Source organism: Strigops habroptila, chromosome Z (genome assembly GCF_004027225.2).
Source record: "Strigops habroptila isolate Jane chromosome Z, bStrHab1.2.pri, whole genome shotgun sequence".
NCBI classification, from domain to species: Eukaryota; Metazoa; Chordata; class Aves; order Psittaciformes; family Psittacidae; genus Strigops; species Strigops habroptila.
The window spans coordinates 21,938,126-21,961,500 of NC_044302.2; the positions used below are offsets into that span (position 1 = coordinate 21,938,126).

General features: G+C 52.6%; 1 protein-coding gene across 1 annotated transcript in view; it reads left to right on the plus strand.

The window, feature by feature from the left end:
- Window positions 1–4,829: 4,829 nt before the first annotated feature.
- CNGB1 (cyclic nucleotide gated channel subunit beta 1) overlaps window positions 4,830–23,375 on the plus strand; it is a 30,070-nt gene continuing 11,524 nt past the window's right edge. The window contains 20 exon segments of the mRNA XM_030470810.1: window positions 4,830–5,110; window positions 5,331–5,388; window positions 5,534–5,591; window positions 5,710–5,839; window positions 6,061–6,103; window positions 6,261–6,342; window positions 6,429–6,510; window positions 6,903–6,942; window positions 7,278–7,428; window positions 7,532–7,607; window positions 8,166–8,202; window positions 11,202–11,376; window positions 13,197–13,310; window positions 15,408–15,554; window positions 15,709–15,717; window positions 16,730–16,761; window positions 18,253–18,388; window positions 21,706–21,801; window positions 22,618–22,775; window positions 22,916–23,095. Of these exon segments, the coding sequence (XP_030326670.1) occupies window positions 5,006–5,110; window positions 5,331–5,388; window positions 5,534–5,591; window positions 5,710–5,839; window positions 6,061–6,103; window positions 6,261–6,342; window positions 6,429–6,510; window positions 6,903–6,942; window positions 7,278–7,428; window positions 7,532–7,607; window positions 8,166–8,202; window positions 11,202–11,376; window positions 13,197–13,310; window positions 15,408–15,554; window positions 15,709–15,717; window positions 16,730–16,761; window positions 18,253–18,388; window positions 21,706–21,801; window positions 22,618–22,775; window positions 22,916–23,095 (1,909 nt within the window). The 5' untranslated portion in view covers window positions 4,830–5,005.

The following is a 23,375-nucleotide window of genomic DNA, read 5'->3' on the forward strand; positions in this document are numbered from 1 at the left end:
ACAGCTCTCCTTTGGGGCAAAACTGGGGCTTCAGGATAGAAACAGGCAGAATTCTGCCTGCCAGGAGTGCCTGTTCAGGAGGCAGAAGCTGATGCATGTTGTGCTCCAAGGACCCCAGCCCCTCAGCTGGCCATTTCAGCTTTCCCAGAAAGTTTTTTGGCATCCTGTGATGGCAAGAGACATGCAGACAACCTGACTTGCTCCATCCCATGCCCAGGTGAGATGTGTATTTGGATCACTGAAAAAATGCTTCTGGCTGAAGGTTTGGGAAGGGGATGGGATGGGAAACTGAGGCAAGAGTGGGGATAGTGCTCAGTCTGAATCTCACAGCTGGGAGGTGGCATGGCATCCCTTCATGCTAGCTGCTCCATTCAGCGCTCCTTCAATTACAGTGCAGAGGTGCTAGGGAGGAGGAAGAGATGTCCCCCTCTTGGGGAGAGGGCAGGACCCTTTCCCCTCTGCAGACGCTAATCCCCGGTCACCAGTCCCTCTGGCAGCTGTGCTGAGCCCTGGGAGCGTGTTAGTGCCACCGAGCAGGGTGGTGTCTGGTGGCAGAGTCATACAATCACAGCCTGGTCTGTGTCGGAAGGGACCTTAAAGCTCACCCAGTTCCAACCCCTGCCACGGGCAGGGACACCTTCCACTAGACCAGGTTGCTCCAAGCCCCGTCCAAGCTGGCCTTGAACACTGCCAGGGATGGGACAGCCACAGCTTCTCTGGGCAACCTGTGCCAGGGCCTCACCACCCTCACAGCGAAGAACTTCTTCCTTTTATCTAACCTGAACTTACCCTATTTAAACTAAACACAGCTTCTCTTCTCCAGGCTGAACAGCCCCAATTTTCTCAGCCTATCTTAACAGGGGAGGTGCTCCAGCCCCTGATCATCCTTGTGGCCCCTCTGTACTTGCTCCAATAGCTCCATGTCCTTCTTAAAAGAAAGAAGGTTGTTATCTTTCCCAGATGCCCTAATTTCTTACTCACAGCTGGCTGATTTCCGTGGGAAGATGAAGAGTTGAACCCCAGCTGACAGTCCCAAGCAGTACCTGTATTTGAACTTTGTGGTTTGAGGAAATACTCTGTATCCTCAGGGTAGGCAAGCAAATGGCATCAGCACCACCCCTGCTCTGTACAGGCTTTTAATGTCTCATCTGACTGAGGTCTATGTCAGGACACTCAGGAGAGTGAGGAGAGGGAAACCGAGAGGATTCTTCCTGCCTGGACTGGTATAGAAGCATCGTGCCCATCTTCTGGCCACCATGGGGGTTTGCTGCTGATTCCTACTGGGGCAGGAGCAGCTCTGCTGGCCAGAGTCATGGGGAGCGAAGTTCAGGGAGCTGAGGCTGGGTGATGACTTTGTGAGCCACGAGGCTTGGGAGAACACAGCAAGCACCTTTGATTTGGGTTTCTGCCAGTAGAGTCAGTGGCCAGTGCTGACCTATAAGCAGTCATCAGTCTGTTTCAGAGTGAACAGTATCTTAGGAATACAGTGATTCCTTTCAGACTGCTTCCCCAGGCCTGGCAAGTGGGAAATGAGGTGCAATGTTGGAGACTGCTGCTGTGTGCCTCAGTTTCCCTAGCTGTGAATCAGAGCTGCAGAGGTGCTGGGCTGGGGCTTACTAGGATGGGGACACCAGCGGTGCTGGGAAAGGAAGAATAGGGTCAGGGGGCTCTGGCCAACCTGGGGCTGGATGTTGAGCAGCAAAGCTGTGCCAGAACCAGGATTCCAGGGTGTGACCATGGCTAGGATTAGGGCAATGGGAAAGGCTGGCAGTCAGCAAGGCTGGAGGTAAACGGATCAAGCAGCAATTGGCAGGCTCAGCAAGGGGAGGCTTAGCTCAGCCTGGCTCTGCTACCTCCTGCTGTGGTGGCAGGGTCAGTGCAGAGCAGCAGGTTCAGCGTCCCGGGGCACATCACGCTTGCATCACCCCACAGGGTTTCAGCAGCCCCACTGCTGCTCGTCTGTGCATCCCTGCATGCATCTGGCCCTGGGTGAGGTGGCAGTGTCCTCGCAGCACTGCCGGGCTTGTGCTGAGCTGGTGAGTGTCTGGGGTAGCTTTTGTGGCTCCAGGGACGTGGACGATACTCAAACCTGCTTGAGTGTTCGCTTTTCTTTACACTATCCTGCACTGAAGCTGGGCTGGCTGCTGGGAGCTGCAGCATTCAGGACAGCTGGGTGCCAGTAATCCCATTTGCAGGCAGTGCTGGGCTAATCCTCGCAGAGCCCTGAGCGGATTGGGGTGGGTTTGGGGGGGTCAGTGGTGAGCTGCAGTGGCCAAGGAGCCCACACATCCCAGCAGTGGGTTCCCGGGAGGCAGCAGGGAGTGAGTGGGGTAAGTGGCAGCAATGAAGGTGAGGGACATGGCTGGGGTTTCTGCAGGGTGACACATCACAGGGAGGTTCAGTGCTCTGAAATGAAGCTGGAGAATGAGCTGTGGCGGGGACATGGGCCCGTGAGGAGTGATGCTGTGAGGGTGATGGAGTGGGGTAAATGTGGAGGGGTTTGATCTGCTGCTGGAGGGGAGGGAAATGCCGTGGTGCTCCCTGCTCCAAGTGAGGATGGCAGGTCTGCGCTGGTGGACACTAAAGCCCTTCACCAATGGAGCTGCACACAGGCAGTGGCACGGGTTGATGCCCGCAGCATGGGGTATTGCATGTGGCTACCTGCTTTTCAGTGCCATCACATGCAAATCCTGACTGCTCATTCCTGCTTCTTCTAGCAATTAATTTCCTGGGCAACCACAAATGTTCCTGCCTCTCTGTTGCTGGGGTGTGCCAGAGGAACAGCCCCAGTCCCCCCCTTTCCTCCCCGGGCCAAGGACAAGCTTAAGCCTCAGGCTTTTACAGCTGCACAAACTTATGTTGAGGGAGGAGATGTTGGTTGTTGTGGGGGTTTTCTCTGGGCTTGTCTGGGCTTCTTTGGGACCTGTGAAGGTCCCAAAACACGGATGTAAGTGCTGCTGTGCTGCATGTCGCTGCTGGGTTTTCCTTGCAGTTCCTAGGACATTTGCAGATCCTTGATCCCTTGTACTCGGTGGGAGGTAAAAGGCAATTTCTTAATTGGTTTTTGGTCAACAGGCTTCCTGGGAGGTGTTTTACAGCCACCCTGTCCTGCTCTGGGTATGTGGGGGTCTGTGGGAACGCTGACCCTGCCTGTGCTGTGCCAGGGGCTGGAGGTGCCACATGGGGCAATGCTTTGGATGCATCCCAATCCAGCTCCTGGCCCCATACAAGGTGGGGGCAGGCAAAGAGCTGAGGGTGTACATCAGCTAATGCATCATATATGAGCCTGGGAACCTTGGCTCATTAGGCCAGGCTTTGGGCAGCCCCCAGTGAACCACCTCGAGGGATCTGAAGGTGTTCTGCATGCCTGAAACGCTGAGTGAGGGGTTAATGCAAAAAGCCAGGCGCTGAGCAGCTTCCAGCCATCAACCTGCTGCATATATGGGACTGGCATCATGTGTTAACCCGGGATGAAATCTTCCATACAGTCTTGCGGCTGTAGATGGAGCTCAGGGATATGCTTTCTCTTGCCCTTCACTGGCATCTCCTGTGGGCAGCAGTGTGGAGGCAGCCCAAGATACTCCTGAGCCCCTTATTGAGCAAAGTGGCATGATTTTGGGAGGCATTTTGGGCTGAGCATGGCTCTTGGAGGGGCAGCAGCAGAAAACATGCCCTATTTGAGCTACGCAGAGTCCTGTACCCAATAGGCAGCATCACTGCTCTCACTGGTGCTGCATCCCACCTCACAGCTGCACCAAGAAGAGGTGCTGGAGACCCAGAAAGACCAAGCAAACACAGCTTGGACAGCTGAATCCCCACTATGCAACATCTTAGTTTTGCCTACCCCATCAACACCACGGCAGCCCCAGCACTGTGGCTGGCTGCCCCTGCTGCTCTCCTCCTGCACTAGCAGCCCCCATGTCCCTGGGCCATGGCTGGAAGGTGGGGAGCAGAGCTGTTTCTTCAGGGCAGAAGGAGTTGATGCACATGTTGGAACTTGCTCCTAAACAAATTCTGCTCAAATTACTGTTGTTTTTCATCCCTCAAATGAAAGAAGTGGAGCGTGGAGGACCCTGAGCAGAGCATCACTGTGTCTGTGGTCTGCCAGGGCTTCATGAGCCCTTCTCCTTGTGTGGTGCTAGCTGTGGAAAAACAACCCTAAGTGAGCAATTGCATTTAGGAACAGCAAGATGAACTGAGACTGTGAGATTAAGATTGAGGGTATAGTTTGCTCATGACAACAGTGAGGGGTCAGGGTTCAATCGTAGACTCACAGAGTGGTTTGGGTTAGAAAGGACCTTAAAGCTCATCCAGTTCCAACCCACTGCCATGGGCAGGGACACCTTCCACTAGAGCAGGTTGCTCCAAGCCCCATCCAACCTGGCCTTGAACACTGCCAGGGATGGGGCAGCCACAGCTTCTCTGGGCAACCTGTGCCAGGGCCTCAGCACCCCCACAGGAACGAAATTCTTCCTTTTACCTAACCTAAATCTCCCCTGTTTAAGTTTAAACTCATCACCCTTTGTTCTATCGCTACAGTCCCTAAGGAAGAGTCCCTCTCCACCATTCTTGTAGGCCCCCTTCAGATACTGGAAGGCTGCTCTGAGATCTCCATGCAGCTTCCTTTCTCCAGGCTGAACAGCCCCAATGTTCTCAGCCTGCCTTCATACGGGAGGTGCTTCAGCCCCCTGATCATCCTTGTGGCCTCCTCTGGACTTGCTCCAACAGCTCCATGTCCTTCTTATGCTGAGGACACCAGAACTGCACACAGTGCTCCAAGTGAGGTCTCACAGATCAGAGTAGAGGGCAGGATCACCTCCTTTGACCTGCTGGTCATGCTTGTTTTGGTGCAGGTCTGGCTGTACTGCAGTGTCACCTTTCCCAAGCAGGACTTGGAGACTGTGCTGTCCTGGGAACAGTGTGAGCCGCTGGCGCACCTGGTGTCCCCCACTGCTGCTGGCCTCTCACCGCTGGAGACCTATTCTTGCTACCCACAGGCAGCCGGATGCTGAGCTGGATCGAGCGGGTGGTCCCCCAGCCCCCAGGGCCCCACCTGGTGGAGGAGACCCCCCTGGCCCCAGCTCCAGAGCAGGACCTGGAGCCACCTAGGGTGAGTGGGGAGCCCAGTTTAGGACGTAGCGGGCACCCTGCGGGCATGATGGAGGGATGCCCGGTGCGTCTGCAGCATCCTCAGGAGGGATGAGGGCCAGGATGTATCCCCACTCTGCAGCAGGAAGGATGGGGAGTCCCTGGGATTTACAGCCACCTTTGACCAGGGGACACTCTCCCCTTTCCTTGTTGTCTGACACCTTCTCTCTTTTACCCTGAAGGCACCAACAGGGAAGGCTGGTGGCCTCAGGGACGCTGCTGACTGCACACCCACCAAAGGTAAGGCCCCATGCAGTGGAACACACTGGCTTGGGCAGGGGATCAGCATTCCTTTGCTGGCTGGATCCCTCCTGGGTGGCATCCCAGGGGCTGCTGGAGCAGTGATGGGAGCTTTTGTTTTGTTTTTTTCCTGCTGCCATTGAAGAAATGGACAAGAAGGTGGGATTTGCAGTCCCTGAGGACCAAGGCTCTGTGTTTGAGAGGTATTGCCATTGCATCCTCCAGTGTACAGCATGGCTTGCTTGGGATTTTGCCTTCAGTTTTGGGGCTGGATGCCTGGGATGAGGGTTCCCCAGCCTGACTTGCCCTCTTCCCTCGCAGTGTGGGGAGCAGTGTACTCTCCTGGCTCTCCCAGGGACTGGAGAAGGTGATTCCCCAGCCAGTCCTGGCCCCAGGGACGCCGCAGGCACTTGGGAAGAGCTTCAAGACAAGCATCGATGTTCCCGATCAGGTAGGTGACAGATCCAGGCAATGGTCTGGCATACTGGGGCTTCTAGCTCTTTTTACCTTTTCTTCTTCTTTTTCCTCCTTCCCATCACGCTTCAATGCTAACTGGGAGCACTAAACCTGCCCTGCATGGGCTTCATCCCTGGGGAAAGGGCAGGTCTCCCTTGCATTCAGGATGAGCCTGCCTCGACTGCCAGGTGGTTGACGGCCTGTTTGGCTTTTCAGACGGAGGTCCAGGTCCTCAAGGATGAGGAAGAGGAAGCTCTGGGTAAGGAGAGCCAGGAGTCTGCAGTTTGCAGCATCCCAGGTCCCTTTCTGGGACTCCCCCATCCCACCTCCCCAGTCAGGCTGATGAGGGCACCAGGAGCTCCTGGCAGTGCAGGTCTCGGCTCTCCCCCGTGCCCATGACACTGCTCTCCTTGCAGAGATAATCCCCTTCGATGCAGAGGAGGACAAGCTGGACAACTGTGAGCCTGAGCCTGACTTGGATACTGCCACCGAGGAGTGGTGGGTCCCCGAGGAGGCTGTTGAGGGGGGTACGGGGTGGGGCACAGGATGAGCTCCCCAACCATGGCCACTCTCCCCTCTTGCAGGGCAGGAGTGCGGGTGTTCAACTGGCTGGTGCAGGGCTTCGAGAGGATGGTGCCACAGCCGGAGGTGCTGAAGAAGTTGGAGGTGAGCACTGCCCAGTGCAGGAGGCTGCAGGGCTGCTGGGCAGATGTGGTGGTGGAGTGGGCTCCCTGTCTTCATTCCACATGACCCGGATGGGATCCTGGAGAGGAAAACCCACAGGGAATTGAGCAGAGCAAAAAAGACTTTGAGGTGTGTCCCGTTGCTCCTCAGCCTGGCTGCGCCGAGGGGGACCCTTCATTTGGGACCTGCTGGTGCCAGCAATCAGGTGTCTGGGTCTAAGGGTCCTTGTCAAGGAAATCAGCCGAAACTGTAGTGGAGGGTGTGTGGGGCTGTGCACATGGGTCCCCTTGGGGTAGGGGACATGCCCACCCAAGGTGGTGAGGGGCCACATCCAGTGCTTTGGCATGTCCATTGGTCCCTCTGTCCCTCTGCAGCTGGAGCCGAAGCAGCACAAGTGTGAAGCGACAGCAGGAGGTGAGTGATCCCCTTCCCTGTGTGCCCTTTCAGAGGAGACACTCTGGAACACGGGTGCGGGCAGGCACCGGCACTGAGGCTGCCCCATCCCTGTGCCCCAGGGTGGGGCACACCAGGTCCCAGCATCACAGCGCTGCCCCTACACCACCTCTGTCCCCAAACTCCTGTGTCCTCATCCCGGGCTGGATCCTTGGGGGAGAAGCTGCCAGGGAGGTCCCCCAAGCCTGTCCTTCCATGGGAGGTGACCCTTCCTTGCTTGCTCCCCTTCCCCAACAATTTATATGATGACTGCTGCATTGCCTGTCCCCCTTCTCCTTCCCAATAAACCTGAGCAGGCACAAAAGGAACTAAAGCCCAGGCAAAGCCAAACAGCAGCATTTCAGCTGCCCAGAGCACCCCAGCAGCAGTGGAGCCAGCAGCGGCTGAGGTGCAGCCCGAGCCGGTGGCCACCCTCATCCCTCGGTCCTTGGCTGGGGATGGCAGCAGGTAACCACAATGGCAGCTTCTGTGTGGGTACCTGGCCAGAGGGGCAGTGCTATGGGAGCAGAGGGCCCGGCAGCCAGGTCTAACTGTGGTTTCTGGTCACCAGGGTGTTTGCCTGGTTGGTCCAGGGGCTGGAGAAGGTGATGCCGCAGCCAGTGACCAGGGAAAAGCAGGAGGCACAGGTATGCTGTGTGCTGGATAGGCAGAGGGCACGTGAACACCATGTCCCCAGCAGGGAGGGTGTCCCCTGCCATGCACATACCACTAGATCAGTGCAGGGACCTGATGTGGTTTAGGCTGTGCCCCTGCTCCTTCAAGAAAACAAATCCCCACGACCTGCTTAGTTAATGAAAACCAGGTTTTGGCTTCTGAGCAGCGAGAGCTCCCATAGTTTGTGCTTTCTTTACCGTTTCCTTGCCTTCCCGTGCAGCACTGGGTGGTGCCCAGGTCCTGTCACCTCACGGGGGTGTGGTCCAGCTCTAAGGAGAAGCAGGAGCAGTAGCTTTGCATGCTGTCCTTTCCTTCCCTTGCACCGCGGCAAGCTCACTGATGTGCTCCTACCATTTCCCATCATGTGTGGGGATGCTTGTCCCCATGGCCAAGCCAACCAACATGCGCCAAGAAATCATATGGGCTATTTAGCATAAAAGGGCCACTTTTACTGAAAATGGGGTGTTCAGAGTAAAAATTTGGGGTTATCGAAACACGGTATTTTCATGTTTCCCTTTTCCTACTGGCAGGGAGTGGATGCAGCAACTTTGAGTCCTGTGGAAGAAAGTAAGTGGTTGCTCTATCTCACCGTGCCGGTTTGCTTGTCGAGGTTATTGGGAAGGTTATTGGAAAGGTTGTTGGGAAGAGGCTTTTATCCCGCAGTCTGCCATGGGTGCCATCTCAGGAGTCCTGAGATCCCTGAGGTCCCCCCAGGAAGCCATAAGGAGCTGTTGCTTGGGAAGTGGGAGCAGATCCAGGGTTGTGGCTCAGGCTTGGCAAAACGCAGGCTGTGGGAGTCTCTGAGCACAGCATCCCCCATCCTTGGGCCTCAGGTTTTGAGGTTAGTGCTGATATCACTGCCTGTCCTCAAGATGTGCTGGAAGATGATTGCCAAACTCTGGGATTTGATCAAAGCATTACAAGGAAATTCAAACCTGCTGCCTTCATCACTCCTTTGGCATGGTTGTTATTGTACTGGAAGGTGTTTGCCAAGCCTGTGATATCTAAGGAGATAATTCGGGAAAACAATATCCTGTGATTAGCTGTGTTGGATGTGAGTCTGCATGGTGTAGGAAAACATCGTAGGGTTCACACTGCTTCTTGCCTGCCCGCGGAGGGGAATGAGTGCAGGCTCTGCAGGCAGACGGGGTTGGCTCCCCACACCAGCCACCTTCTGGGATGTTGAGGGAAACAGAAGACATGGCTGCCACTAGGGATGGACAGGGCAGGGGAGGTGCCCCACACCCCTGTGCAAGTGCTGCCCAGGAAACTGCGGTTGGTTAGGCTGTGGGAGCTGCTGGTGGAAGCAGGGACCTGCCATGGTACACACATATCCCTGTGCATCCCCCCAGGGATATGCCGGGAGGTAGATCCCACCGAGCCAGCAGCTGCTTGGTGGGATCGCAAGTGGGAAGTCCTGCGGGAAGGCATTTCTATGTGTGTCTGTACAAAGTGGAGACCTGAGCATTACCTTGGAAAGAGGCAAAGGCAGTGGGCATGTGAGGTCAGTCACACGTCTGTGTGCAGCTGACTGTGTTACAGCTCCCTTTGGTGCCTTGATGCATCTTGATGTGCCTGAGGAAGGGAGTGATTGGGTCAGCAGGAGATCTGCTCTGGCACCAAACTGCCAGCAAGCTCATTAATGTTTTCCTTCTCCTTTTGTTTCAGGGGGCAAAGGGGCTTAGTGCCTCTGAAACAAATGGAAAACGAAGACCATGACCAGCCAGCCCTTCCCACAACCCAATGAGACCAATCCGAGGAGAGAGTGCAGCTGGGGAGGAAGAGCAAAGGGCAATCTGCAAATGGTCCCTAGCTCCTTCCCAGCCAGGGTGGCGGGACGCGAGGCTGGTCAGGGATGCTGGCTGTGTGTCCCCAGTCCTGGGACTGTCCCATCTTCACTTCTTCTTGGCTCTGGGAACCAGAGCTATTGTTTTCGCAGGATGATATATATGAAACTGGAGCTATAGTTACTAGGAGGGTAGAAATGCATCACTTAGAGGCAGAAAGCCTCTTGCTGCAGCCTTCCAGCACTCCTGGCCCTCTCCCACCCCACCAAGCATCTGAATATTCACCCCTGAGACCTCCAGCTGAAGCCCACAGGTTTCTTTTATTTGACTGCTGCCTCTGAGGTGCAATATCATAAAGCTCTTTAAGCTCTCATCAGCCTCTTACTGCTTTTCTTCCATTAACTGGGTGTTTTCTCCCAGTGAGTGGAAAGGGCTCTGGTTTGCAGCCACCAGTGCAGGTGAGTGAGGTTAATCTTTAGGTGGGTAGGTAGGAGTTAATGGTTAAAAGCCTTTTCCTGAGCTCTCCGTGTAGGACAACTTACCCCAGACTTTCTTTACCCTCAACTATAGGTGCTCCTGAAGCTCACAGCTCCTCAGGTGCAGCATTAACTGTGGCGGCAGGAATGTCCTGGCATGGGAAGGGATCCCAGGGGCTGCTTGCAGCCCAGAGGTGTGCAGGGCCTCTGGTCTGGATGGGGTGAGGGTCCCTACACCCCAGGGTTTTAGTAAAGACCTTAAAATCACAGAATGGTGTTTGGGTTGGAAGGGACTTTAAAGCTCATCCAGGTCCAAACCCCTGCCACAGGCAGAGACACCTTCCACTAGAGCAGGTTGTTCAAACCCCCGTCCAAGCTGGCCTTGAACACTGCCAGGGATGGGGCAGCCACAGCTTCTCCGGGCAACCTGTGCCAGGGCCTCACCCTCACGGGGAAGAACTTCTGCCTAACAGCTCATCTCAGGCATGACCTAACCCTCTGCCCGGTTAAAGCCATTCCCCCTTGTCCTGTCCCTACAGAGCTTAGTAAAAAGTCTTTCTCATCTTTTGTATAATCCCCTGTATATACTGAAAGGCCACGATAAAGTCTCCCACCATCTTATTGCACCTCTAGGCAGCCGTAACAATGAGCCATGAGCAAACAAGCATTCTGAGATCCATCCTCTGTATTTATAATGAACCCTGCTGATACCAGGCTACAATTTTAGTATTTGCTCAATTTTCATATAATGTCTCCGAAGTTGTGGCATGTTTTAAAAGTAATTTCCCTGATTGCTGTGCCGTGTTTTAATTAATGGGGATCTAGAGGGAACAGGCTGAAGGCAGCACAGGCACTGTGGGGTGGGTAAATGCAGTGCAGACCAGCCATAGGTGTGTTTCCTGACTTTCTGTAGTTGAATTTGTGTGTTTGCTACGAGCTTCAGTGTGGATATGTAAGTTTTGTTCTCAGGCAGACCTCAAAATAAACTGGTTTTACAGTAAGCGATGTGCTTCCTCCTCCTGTTTCTCTGGTGTGTGCCTGATGTGGTAGCGGGGTACCCCTGGGACATGGAGAGGGCTCGTCATGAGTCAGACCTGGGCTCTTCCCTTTGAAGCCTCCCCAGTAACACACCAGGAACTGGGGCTGCACAGGTCTCTGTGAACTGAGAGGTGCTTCAGTCCTGGCATGCGGCAGCATCTCACCATTGAGCAGAGAAACCCTGGGATCTGCCCTAGCTCTACCCCTGGGCTCTCGAAAATGCACTGCTCACTTCATCACCTGCCTTCCACCATTCCCATTTCAGTTCATATTGTCGCTGAGGAACCCAAGGAGACAGACCTCATCCTGGAAGAGATCGATGGTGACTGGAGTAACGAAGCCACGTGTGAGATGATGGCCTGGGATGTCAAGGCTGAACTGGTGGCAGATACTCATCCCCTTCCCCCCATACAGGAGGAACCTCAGGAAGAAGAAAATAGGTAGGAAGAAGAGAGAGGCTGTTGATGGGCAGCTGTACATGCTCTCTGACCACCAGCATCATGGCCATCGGAGGGGATGAGCATGTTCCTGGGCATCCCTGCTTGCTAGCACTGGTGGTGGAGCTGGCAGCAGGCGGCTGAGGTGCCTGTTTCCAAAGAAGGGAGCATGAGAAGGACCCAAAAGCTGTTTGAGCAAATGGGCTTTCCTTCTGGTGCTGAGATTTGGGTTGGGGCAGGCAGTGGCAGAGCTGGGAACGCGATGCTTCACTTTGCCCTGCAGAGGACAGCTAAAGGATGCCCTTAAAATCATAGAATCACAGAGTGGTTTGGGTTGGAAAGGACCTTAAAGCTCATCCAGTTCCAACCCCCTCACACAGGCAGGGACACCTTTCACTAGACCAGGTTGCTCCAAGCCCCTGTGTCCAACCTGGCCTTGAACACTGCCAGGGATGGGGCAGCCACAGTTTATCTGGGCAACCTGTGCCAGGGCCTCAGCACCCTCACGGGGAAGAACTTCTTCCCAAGATCTCATCTCAATCTCCCCTCTGTCATTTTAAAACCATTCCCCTTTGACCTGTCCCTACAGGTCCTTGTCCAAAGCCCCTCTCCAGGTTTCTTGTAGCCCCTTTAGGCACTGGAGCTGCTCTAAGGTCTCCCCTTAAGGAGCCTTCTCTTCTCCAGGCTGAACAAGCCCAGATCTCTCAGCCTGTTTCCAAGCAGAGGTGCTCCAGTCCCTGGTCACCCTGGTGGCCTCCTCTGGACTTGCTCCAACAGCTCCACATGCCTTTTGTGCTCGGAGCCCCAGAGCTGAATTTTTGGGCCTTGTTCCCACCAATTGTGCACCCAACTGTCATGACATTTGGAAACAGCACTCTATATAATTCATCCTACTTCTTCCAAAACAAAACCCTGTCAAGGTCCTTCCCAGGGCTGGGCAATGTTTTCGAATCTGTGATTAGGCTGCATTGCAGCAGGGGAATGAGAGATATCCATGCACGCCGTCCAAGGGCTTGGGAGCCCCCCAGGTGCTCCCTGAGCCTAGTGCACATGCAGGGGTGGGCGTGCAGTGGTCTCCACTTCCAGCATGGACAATGATCAACTGCACTAAGCACAAGCCAGAACTTCTGCTCTGGTTCCCCCTTCTGACCAGCTGGTCCAGGGACACCATCTCAACCAGGCTGTCCCTTCTCCCCTGAAGGACCACGAGGGCCAGGATGACCAGTATCACCAACTGGTCCAGGCAGTCCAGGTGGTCCAGGCAGGCCAGGATCACCAGGAGGCCCCTCAATATCTTTTGGTCCTGAAACTCCTGGCGTTCCTGGGAATCCAGGGAGGCCTTGTTTTTCCCTCTGATTCCTTGGTGTCCAGCAAGCCCTGGAAGTCCATGAATTTCTGGAGGACCAAGAAACACTAGACAGGTTAAAAAGCTATTTTTCAGACTTTTTTCCCTTTCGTATAGGAGCCTGAGAAGCTGTGGGCCGCAGCATGTCCTGTGCTGGAGGGTGGATTTCCCTGTTCATACAGGGAGGTTTTGGTCAAAATCAGCAGCAAGTGACCCCTAAGCACATCCTCTCCCCATGCTGCAGGGGGAATTTGATGGCTCAAGGACTCTGGTTATTCATTCCCAAACTTTTTCCCGTTCTTTCTCCTGCCAGCCTGAGGCTGCAGATAGTAATGGGCTGTGAGCACCATGTGCCCACCCTGCAGATGCTGGCTTGTGGATGCAGGGAGAGCATGTCTGGGCTGCATACTGTCAGTGCTCCTCTTGTGAGGTTCAGACACACTTTTTGGATTTCACCTAATGAGTTTCTCCTTCCCAGGCTGTGGTCGTGCTCCCTGAGTGCTGGTGAGGAGGAAGAGGAAATGGAGCAGGATGGGGAGGAAGAGGAGGAGGAGGAGGGGAAGAGGGAGGAGGAGTTGGAGGAGAGTGCGGGGTGAGTGGCTTCTGTTGCCTTGATGGCTTTGTTGGGATGAACGTGACTGCAGTTGTTCAGCTGCGTTCACAAGCCGGAGAGGCTGAAACACCCGAGGATGAGCGGAGAGACCCAGCCTGGGGGGGGACTGGGGATGCCCTCGGGAGGAGGGATGCGTTCAGGAGGGGTGTGTTCAGGAGAGGTGTGTTCAGGAAGGACGTGTTCAGGAGGGATGAATTCAGGAGAGGTGTGTTCAGGAGGGATGTGTTTGGGAGGAGGGATGTGCTTGGGAGGAGGGATGTGTTTGGGAGGAGGAATGCGTTTAGGTGGGATGTGTTTGGGAGGACGGATGCGCTCAGGAGCTGTGTGTTCAGGAGGAATGCGTTTGGGACAGGTGCATTCAGGAGGGGTGCCTCCAGGAGGGATGTGTTCAGGAGGGTTGTTTTCAGCGTTCAGGGGGGATGCTTTCACAAACAGGCTTGCCCTGGGCTCGCTGCTGACGCGGCACCTGATGCCAGGCGAGTGTCTCCTGGTGACCCAGGCTCCATCTCCATCGCCTGTGTCAACCGCAGCCCCAGCCATCCCCTCTCGCGGGTCTGTGGCAACCGCAGCCCCAGCCATCCCCTCTCGCGGGTCTGAACAGGGACCCGGCTTGTGCCTTCCTTGGGAGCACCCAGCTCCTGGAGACGATCCATGTGATTTAAAACCATATCCATTAGCTCAGGGCAGTCAGGATGATTAAGGAGTTTATGGAGCTGAATTTAAAGATAGGATTGTGTGTTGCGCCTGCAAATGCTTCCTAATACAAGCAGGTACAAGTTTACATTGTTTTTCTTGTTGTGGAAAATAGCCCAGTTATTGCCAGTGGTTGTAGGTGGTGACTTTGGTCTAGATGGTATTTTGAAAAATCTTTCCACCTGGTTTAGAGGCTTGCTCTGATTTCAGATGAGATAAACATTTAGGGATTTACTACCTAGTGCTACAATATTATTCTCTATAATTCTTCTGAAATAGCTGAAAATGCTCAATTAGTCAATGTTTAACCCATATCTTTTTATTTCATCGTAAAATGTTCCTAGAGCTCCACTGGAGATGCTTGAGCTTCAGTTGCTGGGTGAATGAGATGCTGCTCCATGCCTCACTGTGTTTGTTCATGGGAAAAGAGAGACACTGGCGGGTTTTCTAGGTTAGGATAAAAGACTTGTGATAGCATTTGAAGGGAGCCTATTTAAATAAAAATAACGGGGGGGGGGGGGGCATGGTGTTGGAGATTATTAAAAACAATTTTAAAAAGACCTTGGAAAATAACAGCTTTTCAAGGCACAGAGATAAAAGAGAAAAGGATCCACTGCTTGTTTACATACCTCTTCTGACTTAGGACCTGCCAAGGATGCAGGAAGATGTTTCTTTTGGTTTTTCAATTTTCCTGCATGTAGGTGTCGAACGATATTTTCATTATCCCCAGTCCCTGCTTTGCATTTCTCTCCAGGGAAGAGCACATCAGGAGATAAACATGCAGAACAACATGATGAGGCTTGGGTTTTTTTCAGTTATGGTTATATTAAACCACTAAAATCGACCTTGTGAGCCCCCTTTGCAGAATGGTGGAGCTGTGGTCTGCATTTGCTGCAGGAGGAGAAGGAGGATTACGCATCCTGGTGGTGTCTTGCACAGGCAGACATGGGGTTCAGATGGTGCTTGCAGGGCAGCCTTGCCATGAAATCAGACTCTCAGCTTTTTATGTGGTAAATCTTCATTGCATGAGAAATCATTCTGCACAGCAGGAGGAACGTACTACGTGTAATTTTCTGCATATGCAATTTTTGTTTATGCATTTGCAATACTCTGCATTATTTATGTACCTCTCATGTGGTCTCCCATGTAGTGTGTTTTCCAAGTCCATCCCCTCTAACCTAAGCAGCAATATTTTGGGTACCATTTTTGGTACCCAAATGAAGATTTCTGTGGTATTGTTCACCAGCAAATACGGCTCATGGTGCCCCACAAAACTGGGAGCACCACGCATCATCCCCACGGATGGGATGTCCCATCTGCAATGTGTGCAACCTCGGAAAAGGTAGAAGTGAGGGCACTTGTCTCTGCTTGTCTTCCGCCCAGACCCCTGCTGCTGTCACCTTGTCTTGCTGCTGAGGAGGATGTGGAGGAAGTCTACTTTGCAGAGGAGGCCTTCAGGATTGAGCAGCTGGAAGAAGCTGAGATAAGTGATCTCGAAGGTGCTTTTATACAGGTACAGCATCGCTCCCTGCCTGGGCTCAGGTCTGCAATAAGCTCTTGCTGCCCGGTGTTTGCCAGGGTCTCACAGCTTGTCTGGAGGGATGCGGTGCCCTGGTGAGGAGCAGGGACCAGGATGGGCACTGGAAATGTTTCCCGCAAGGACATCCCCATCTCTGAACCCGAGACAGCAGCAGTAGCTGTGCACAAAGGGAGGGATGCTTTCACCCTAGAATGGTGGTGCTGAACAACAAGCTGAGAGGCTGGAAAATGACAGGGCGAGGATTAGGGGGGTATGGGACACCTAATCAAGCTGCAAAGTCTGCTCTCTTACAGACAGAGCAGGTCTTGCTCTCCTTAAAAAGGCTCTTTTCATTTTGAAGGTGGAAGAGGAGACAGCTGAAGCTACTGAAACCGATGCTGAAGGTATAATATATAGCAGCATAATGGCAAATTAGGGAGACCCAAAGCAGCCAATGCAATGCCCAGTGAGGAGAAAATACCACTGCTCCCTCCTCAGGCAGCTTAGTCTTCTGCAGCATGGCCTGTGTGGGGCATCAGGGCTTTCCACGGGCTTAAAGCATCCCATGGGCACTGAACGATGGCAATGTTGTCAGCAGCTGGAGCCAGCTCTGGAAGGCTGGTGCTTGCACAGTCCTTAGTCTTGACTAAGCAATATCTGATGTGAAGGAAGAGTTTCTCCTTCAGCTGGAAAACTTAGAGGGAGGATAAAAAGTATTTTCTCTACCACTTTGCTCAATTTAGGAAACAACCAGTGACGTAAAGTAAGGAGATAAGGGATTGGTAATGAAAATGGGGTGGTGAGCTTTTATCACAGCCTGAGTGAGCACAGGAAGGTCCTGGCATAAGTCCACTGACAGCAGGGGAGTTGCACAAGGGATGGCTTGACCTGAGCCCTGGAACAGCCTGGAGATTCCTCTGCTGGTGCAGCCCTTGCAGAACCCCCTGCTCTTGCAGCAGTGCTAGAAAAGCTCGTGGTAGAATGCTCACCACCACTGTCATGTGCCACCAACATCTGTGAGCAACAGGCAGCAACAAACCCCATAGCCCTATGTTTCTCTGCGCTGACATAACCGTCTCGTCTCAAACCACTTTGTGTTTTATTGCAGCTTCAGATGACCTGTCCCTTGCTTGAAGCACCTAGGCACCTAGCAGCATGGCCAGGCGTGCCCAAGACGTCGAGCTAGATCGGCTGGTGCATGACAAGCCGCTGGCTGGGGTGGATTCCTCCCCTCCTGGCCGTGGTGTGCTAGAGCAGCTCCCCAATGTCCCCAGCTACCGAGCCACTGCTGCCTCCCACATCCCAGTCCTTGTCACCAGCAAGCCCAAGGCTGAAGCTGTCAACCCCAACTTTTGCCATGAGGAGCAACCTCCCCTAGGTATTAGAGATGTTGGCTTTGATGATGAGCTTGCATAGCTTGAGGGAGGCAAGGAAGTATTCCTGCAGTACTTGCTTTTTGGGGAATAAACATAATCAAAGCACGCTTCATGTTGCAGCAGAGAGATGGGATAATAGAATTCACGCTTTTTCTGCTTCCGTCTCATCACTATGTGCCTTTCCAGCTAACCCCTAGAGAACGTTTGCAGATGACATAATAACATGCTATATGTCTGAACTTGCTTGACCAAAAATTCTCCTGAAAGAAATGCTGGCAGAGGGTTTAAGATCTGCTGCATGCACAGTTTTCTCCTTAGCACCTGTGCAACCCAACCCTACTAAGAGGAGAGCAGGATGGAAGTTTGTTCTTCATGGTTTAACCCAGAAGCACAAATTCTGTTTCTGTAGCTTTGCTTTGCCTTGTTTTTAACCAGCAAGCCAAATTCTGCTGCTTTTCTTTACATGCAATGTGATTTTAACTTTGAACCCCAAATAGGTCTTTTCTTGGTGATCTGATGGAACCACACTCTCATCCACTGGTCCCATATTGTGTGAGACAGGAGGGGATGTGCGGGGACTTTCAGACGTGTGACACACACACAACCCTCCCCCCCCCTTAGAAGGAATCCTGAAGGAACTCATTGCATTTTGTTATATAGCTAAGAAAAGAGATGACACTTTTCAGCCTGGCTGGCTGTGGGGTCTAGCCAAGATAACCCCCAGCACCGTTTCTCCCTCAGGCAATTGAGGAGCATCTCTCTTTCCCTCACTATAAACATCCAACCTTCCTGCTTCTAACCCTGCAGGTTAGAAGCATATATTACCTCTGCAAAAGAGAGAGGCCCTAAGTGCTTATTTATATAGTGCCTTATTCTGCATGAAAAGCAAATGCTCATTGAATTTGGAGCTTGCATGATCCATATGTTTATGTTCAGAAGACCCAGGAGATGTTTCCGGACCCTGGGAGGGAGGTTTGCAGCTGGAAATCCTGGGTTCCTGTTTGACACCTGCAGCTGGTAATTCTTGTCTCCACCATGTTCCAAACTGTGGGAACCCAATGCTTGGACAGAGTAGTTGCAATCACTGCAAGCTGGGAAAGCAGAAGGGGAGCAGGTGGCAGTTCTTATGGTGTTAAACACTGGGGAAAAGGAGAAAGAAATGCTCCAAAGCGTTAGGAGAAAGGAGTGCCGGGCGAGGAGGGAATGGGAGGAAAGAAGAGTCCTTCTGGAATGCTGTGAGGTTTGGAGGCAGCTCCGTGGAGGCAATGGGGTTTGGGGGTGCTGGGCCCTGCACCCCTCTCACCTGCCGTTATTGACCTTCTCCACGGGCCAGGTACTTACCCCACTGTGGGCATCAAGGATGTGGACAGGAGAGGCGACGCGGTGGAGGACGACGGGACCCACTTACCGGTGCCCACCGCCACCAGTAACATGCTGGCGGTGCCCAGAGTGGCTCCGGCATCCCCCAGGTATGGCTCTGCCCCAGCACATCCAGAGTCCCAGGGCTTTAACCCCCTGACAGTGCCAGTACAGGAGATTTCATACAACTGTATGGAGCGACCTGCTCCTGGCAGGTTTGGATAGTGAGCCCTGTCTGTGTGTCCTCCTGGAGGTGGGCTCTATCCTCAAGCCGTGGTCAGATCCCATTTCTTGTCCCACACATCTGTGCTCCCAAATTCAGAGTGCACAGGGTATGTGTGCTGCCTATGGGCCTTCATCATAAATCCCAACAATTATGACCTTGTATTTTTCCTGGAAGAATTTACAGCATCTCCCCTCTGGGTTTGTGCCTTCAGATCAAGGATGCTCAGAGAGGGGGAAGGTTGATGAACAGGGCAGACTATTCTTCTGAGAAGGAGAAGTCCACCAGGTGAGGCTGTGTAACTCCTCTCTCCCTGGGATGTGTGACTTTGCTGCAGATGCTCACCCACCTCTGAACCAAGGTCAAGGTGCTGGGCTTTCTGTTATGCCTTCAACCAACATAGAAATGAACAATTCATATTAACACCCATGTCATGCATCTGAGAACATCTTTGACATCTTAGGAGCTCAGGATCCAGCAACCCAAAGGCACAACCTTAGTTTATTTAAAGCCACTTACCTTTGTACAATTCAGTCCCCACCATAGTTTCTTATCAAGTCTTTCATCAAGATCTTATTGTGGCTTTTCGATATGTAAAGGGAGGCTTATAAGAAAGATGGAGAAAGACTTTTGACAAGGGTCTGTAGGGATAGGGCAAGGGGGAATGTCTTTAACCTGCCAGAGGGGAGATTGAGATGAGATTTTAGGCAGAAGTTCTTCCCTGTGAGGGTGGTGAGGCCCTGGCACAGGTTGCCCAGAGAAGCTGTGGCTGCCCCATCCCTGGCAGTGTTCAAGGCCAGGTTGGATGGGGCTTGGGGCAACCTGGCTTAGTGGAAGGTGTCCCTGTCCATGGCAGGGGCTTGGATCTTTGAAGAAATATTCCGTGCTCCTATGGTTCCCCATAGAGCTATTTTTTGGAGCACCTCAGTTTTCTCATGCTATTTTCTACCAGTTTCTTAAAGCAGGTTGTATATTTGCGATTACACGTATGAGCACGTGAAACTTTCTGCTGTGTATCTAGGTAGTGTCTCTCAAGACAACACTGGAGATCCCTTGTTAGAGGTTGAGATGTTTAAAAGCAACCACCTCCTGTTTTGCTACATCAAGAAATAAAATTTCAGCCTTCTGAATCAGAAAGAAAACGCTTGGCTCTGGTTGATATTTTCAGAGGAAGAGGACATCAACTCTGCATTGAGTAATCATCCATTTGTCCTAAGTCACTTTTATTGCCCACAGTCTTGAGTTCTTTCCTACAAGAGTCTGTGAAGGATTAGGGTTAACATTGTTTAGACAGAGTCAGGAAAGACTCACCACAAACGAGCCACACGAGAGGTCTGGAAGTCCTGTCCCAAAAAGCATCCCCTGCAGCTGAACTGTATCAAAGAACTGAATGTTTTCCAGGGGATTTTCAGGAAAGGTTCCTTCTTTAACATGGATGATTGAGAACCTGTTAGACCTGCCAAGGTTTTGGACTTGTGGTTGCACATAAATGAACTTCTCTATGGAACTTAACATCCCAGTTTTCCTTTGAGCCCTTTACCCACCAGTTTCCACAATCCACTGAAGTTTGCATTGCTTTTCGGGTAGCTCCTGCTCCTTCTCATATCTCTGTCCACTGGGAACACAGATGAGCTACAGGCACTATGCAAAATACTAAGGGATGTGCCCTGCGCCTTTGAATTTACTGCCTTCTTGGGGACATTTTTTGTCTTTTACATCTTTCTGAGGGCATCCATCAATCTGAAGCAAAAAGAGGCATTTTTTCCCAGGCGGATGTTGGCACACAAACTTTGCATGTACTTGGAGGGCAACTACATGAGCTCTGTGGCCTATGGGGACCCATGCCACAGGCAAAGAGGGAGGTGGCATTACCCTCTCTACAGGGTCCCCCTTAGAGAGCAAGAGGCCATTGAGCTGTTGATGTAGGCATCTTGGGCTTGCTTATGCATGAGGATGGGCAATGGGGCAGCATGATGCCCCAAAGGGACAGAGCCAGGGGAAGGGCGGCTGGAGACTGGAGAGAGGTGATAGATGATGTCTTAACAACATCACAGACCTTAGCAGGACTTTTTCTCCAAAATGATGTGGTTTTGGGAACCTCTCCAACCACATCTGAGGTTACTTTGACATGGGGGTTGGTGGTTTTCGTCTGCCCCTGCAGTGCGCACTTGAGGTTTCGTTGGGCTTGATCATCTGCTCCCCTTCCCAGCAGGGCATATCTGAGAGCCATTGAGGTTGGAGATGGGTGGGTTTGTAACATCCTGCTTTCTTCAGAAGATCACTGATGGCAGGATGACCTCCCTTGGTGTCCTGCTTGCTTGTGCTCCACATGCACACTGAGCCATTTTGCACCAGGGCCAGTGAGATCCTGGTTAATTTAGAGCAACTGCTGTGGTGGCAGAAGACAATTTCTGTGTTGCAGTTACAACTCTGGACTTGCCTGCAGGTTGCTGTCCAGATTTTTGCCATGATTGTCATCTTCACATCCGCCTCTCCTTCTGCCACTTTGCTCACCCACAAGTAAGGAAGTTGCCCCTGAAAGCTGTCTGTACCAAAGGGAGCCACCAGCTGTGTTAGCACATATCTTCTAGGAAGATGTCAGCTGCTACTGCCTCATCATCACTAGGACAGTGTTCATAGGGCTCCTCTTGAACCTCTTGAAGCCGTTCTCAGCAAGTTGAACTTTACACTTGGCTTTGGAGGTGTCAGCAGCAGTTGAAAGGTCCATGTTATGTACCTGCTGCTCTGCAATTCACTCTTTGCCTAGGGGATTTCAGGTCCTACGGAGCCAGCTCAGAGCCAGGCAGTTTCCCCAGAACCTTCTCCTTTTTCCAGTTTCATTCTGTTTCTCCACCTTACCCGTATTGCATTTCCCTTGCCCACTTCTCGAAGTGCAGTGGTGTGATGGTGTGGCACTAGGGACGAGCACAGACTGGTGCCTGCCCTATGTGGATCCTGCTGGGTGCCCAAAATGGGTTGAAAAATGGTCTGGGTGGTGCCCAGGAAGAAACAGGGCTTTAGCAGCAAAGGAGGGGGTGGTTTGTTCTCATTCACTTCAGGCAACGCCAAAAAATGGGGGAAAACTGACCCTGGCTGGAGCAGGGGAAGCGGAAAACAGATGAGACCTGGGAGGAGGAGGAGGAAGAGTTGCTGAATGAGGGTGGGGGAGAAGCCAAACTTTGGTCGCTGTGTTTGTGTCCACAGGAGGAAGCTACTGGCCCCGAAGGATGGTCTGGAGGAGAGAGTGAGCCAGTCCCCAACCCGAGCACTACTGGGCTGCGATGAGAAGCAGAATGAAAGGTGCGTGGTGGGGCTGAGAAGCTCCTGATCAGCTTTGGGGGTTCAGATCCCAGTGCTCTGGTGGAAATAGCAAAGATCCTAGGAGTCCTGGGATACCAAAGGGAGAGAGAGCTGCCTTCTCTGGGAAGCAAAGGCTTGGGGAGAGCATGCACCTCCTCATAGGGCAGGGCTTTGCCTTCTTCCTGGGCAGAAATTGTTGTGCCACTTAACGCAATGAACTAGCCTGGAGCTAAAGCAACAGGCTTGTTTCTGTCCTCCCTCCTAGTGGTGGTCCTTGGCCATGCTAGGTGAGCATCCTGGTCTGAATCAATCATAGAATCATGGAATCCTAGAATGGTTCAGGTTGGAAGGGACCTTAAAGCTCATCCAGTTCCAAACCCCTGCCATGGGCAGAGGCACCTTCCACTAGACCAGGTTGCTCCAAGCCCTGTCCAAGCTGGCCTTGAACACTGCCAGGGATGGAACATTCACAACCTGGTTTTATTAAAGAGGCTGAAAAGAGACACTACAGTTTGTAAATTCAGGGGTTTGGCGCATATTTTCATCCCATAGTTCTTCCAAAATCATCTCCCAACCACATGCAATCCAGCATGGGATCTTGATGCTTCCCAAGTCTCTCTGAGGGCAAGAATGAGGCTTGGGCTGGTGCTATTTGACAGTATCTTACTGAAACCACCTTAGCTTGTGTTCTGATTACACAATAACCAAATAAACATGGGTAAATCCTAAATCAGGATCCTGTAGCTTAAAAAATGGGCCACGACCCTGCCCTTGAGCTTTCCTACCTGCATGAGATGCCTGGTGGTTTGCTCACAGCCTGCCAGAGCGCATCGGTTCAGCCACGAGCCTGAGCAGCACCATCATCAACAACCGGCTCCAGGAGCTGGTGAGGCTTTTCAAGGAGAGGACCGAGAAGGTGAAGGAGAAGCTGACCGACCCTGATATCACCTCAGATGAAGAGAGCCCGACGGCATGTGAGTTCGAGTGGGGCTGGGTCCCCACACATGCTGTGTTTTCAGGGAGACAGCTGCTTTGTTGACAGGTTAAAGACCTTAAAACACATTGCAGCAAGAAGATTTTCTGTTCTTTCAAACAACTGTGTGGCCTCTCCCAGCTCCCGCCAAGCCAGCACTGCCAGCAGCGCCAGCGCCTCCCCCAGGAGGGCAGCCAGAGGGGGAGAAGGTGGCAGAAGAGGAGCACTACTGCGAGATGCTGTGCTGCACGTTCAAGCACCGGCCCTGGCTGGACCGCCTGAGAAACTACCAGTTCCCCAGCAGCATTGACCCGCTTACCAGTGAGTGATGGAGCATGGCCACTGGGCTGGTGAGGCAGCCAGAAAGGGTGAGGAGGGGAGGAGGTGTGAGAGATGAGATCTTGTAGAGAAGGGAGGTCAACTAAGCAAGGACCAACTTACAGATGTCTGCTAAAAAACAGTCTTAAATTCCCCTGCGAGGCACAGGCTTTCCTAAATACTTCCCCTTAGCTGTGGGTGTCAGAAGCATGACCAGGAGGGGAAAGAGCAGCAGCTTTCTGCTGTTTTTCAGGCTTTTTAGTGGGAAAATGCTGTCCCTGTG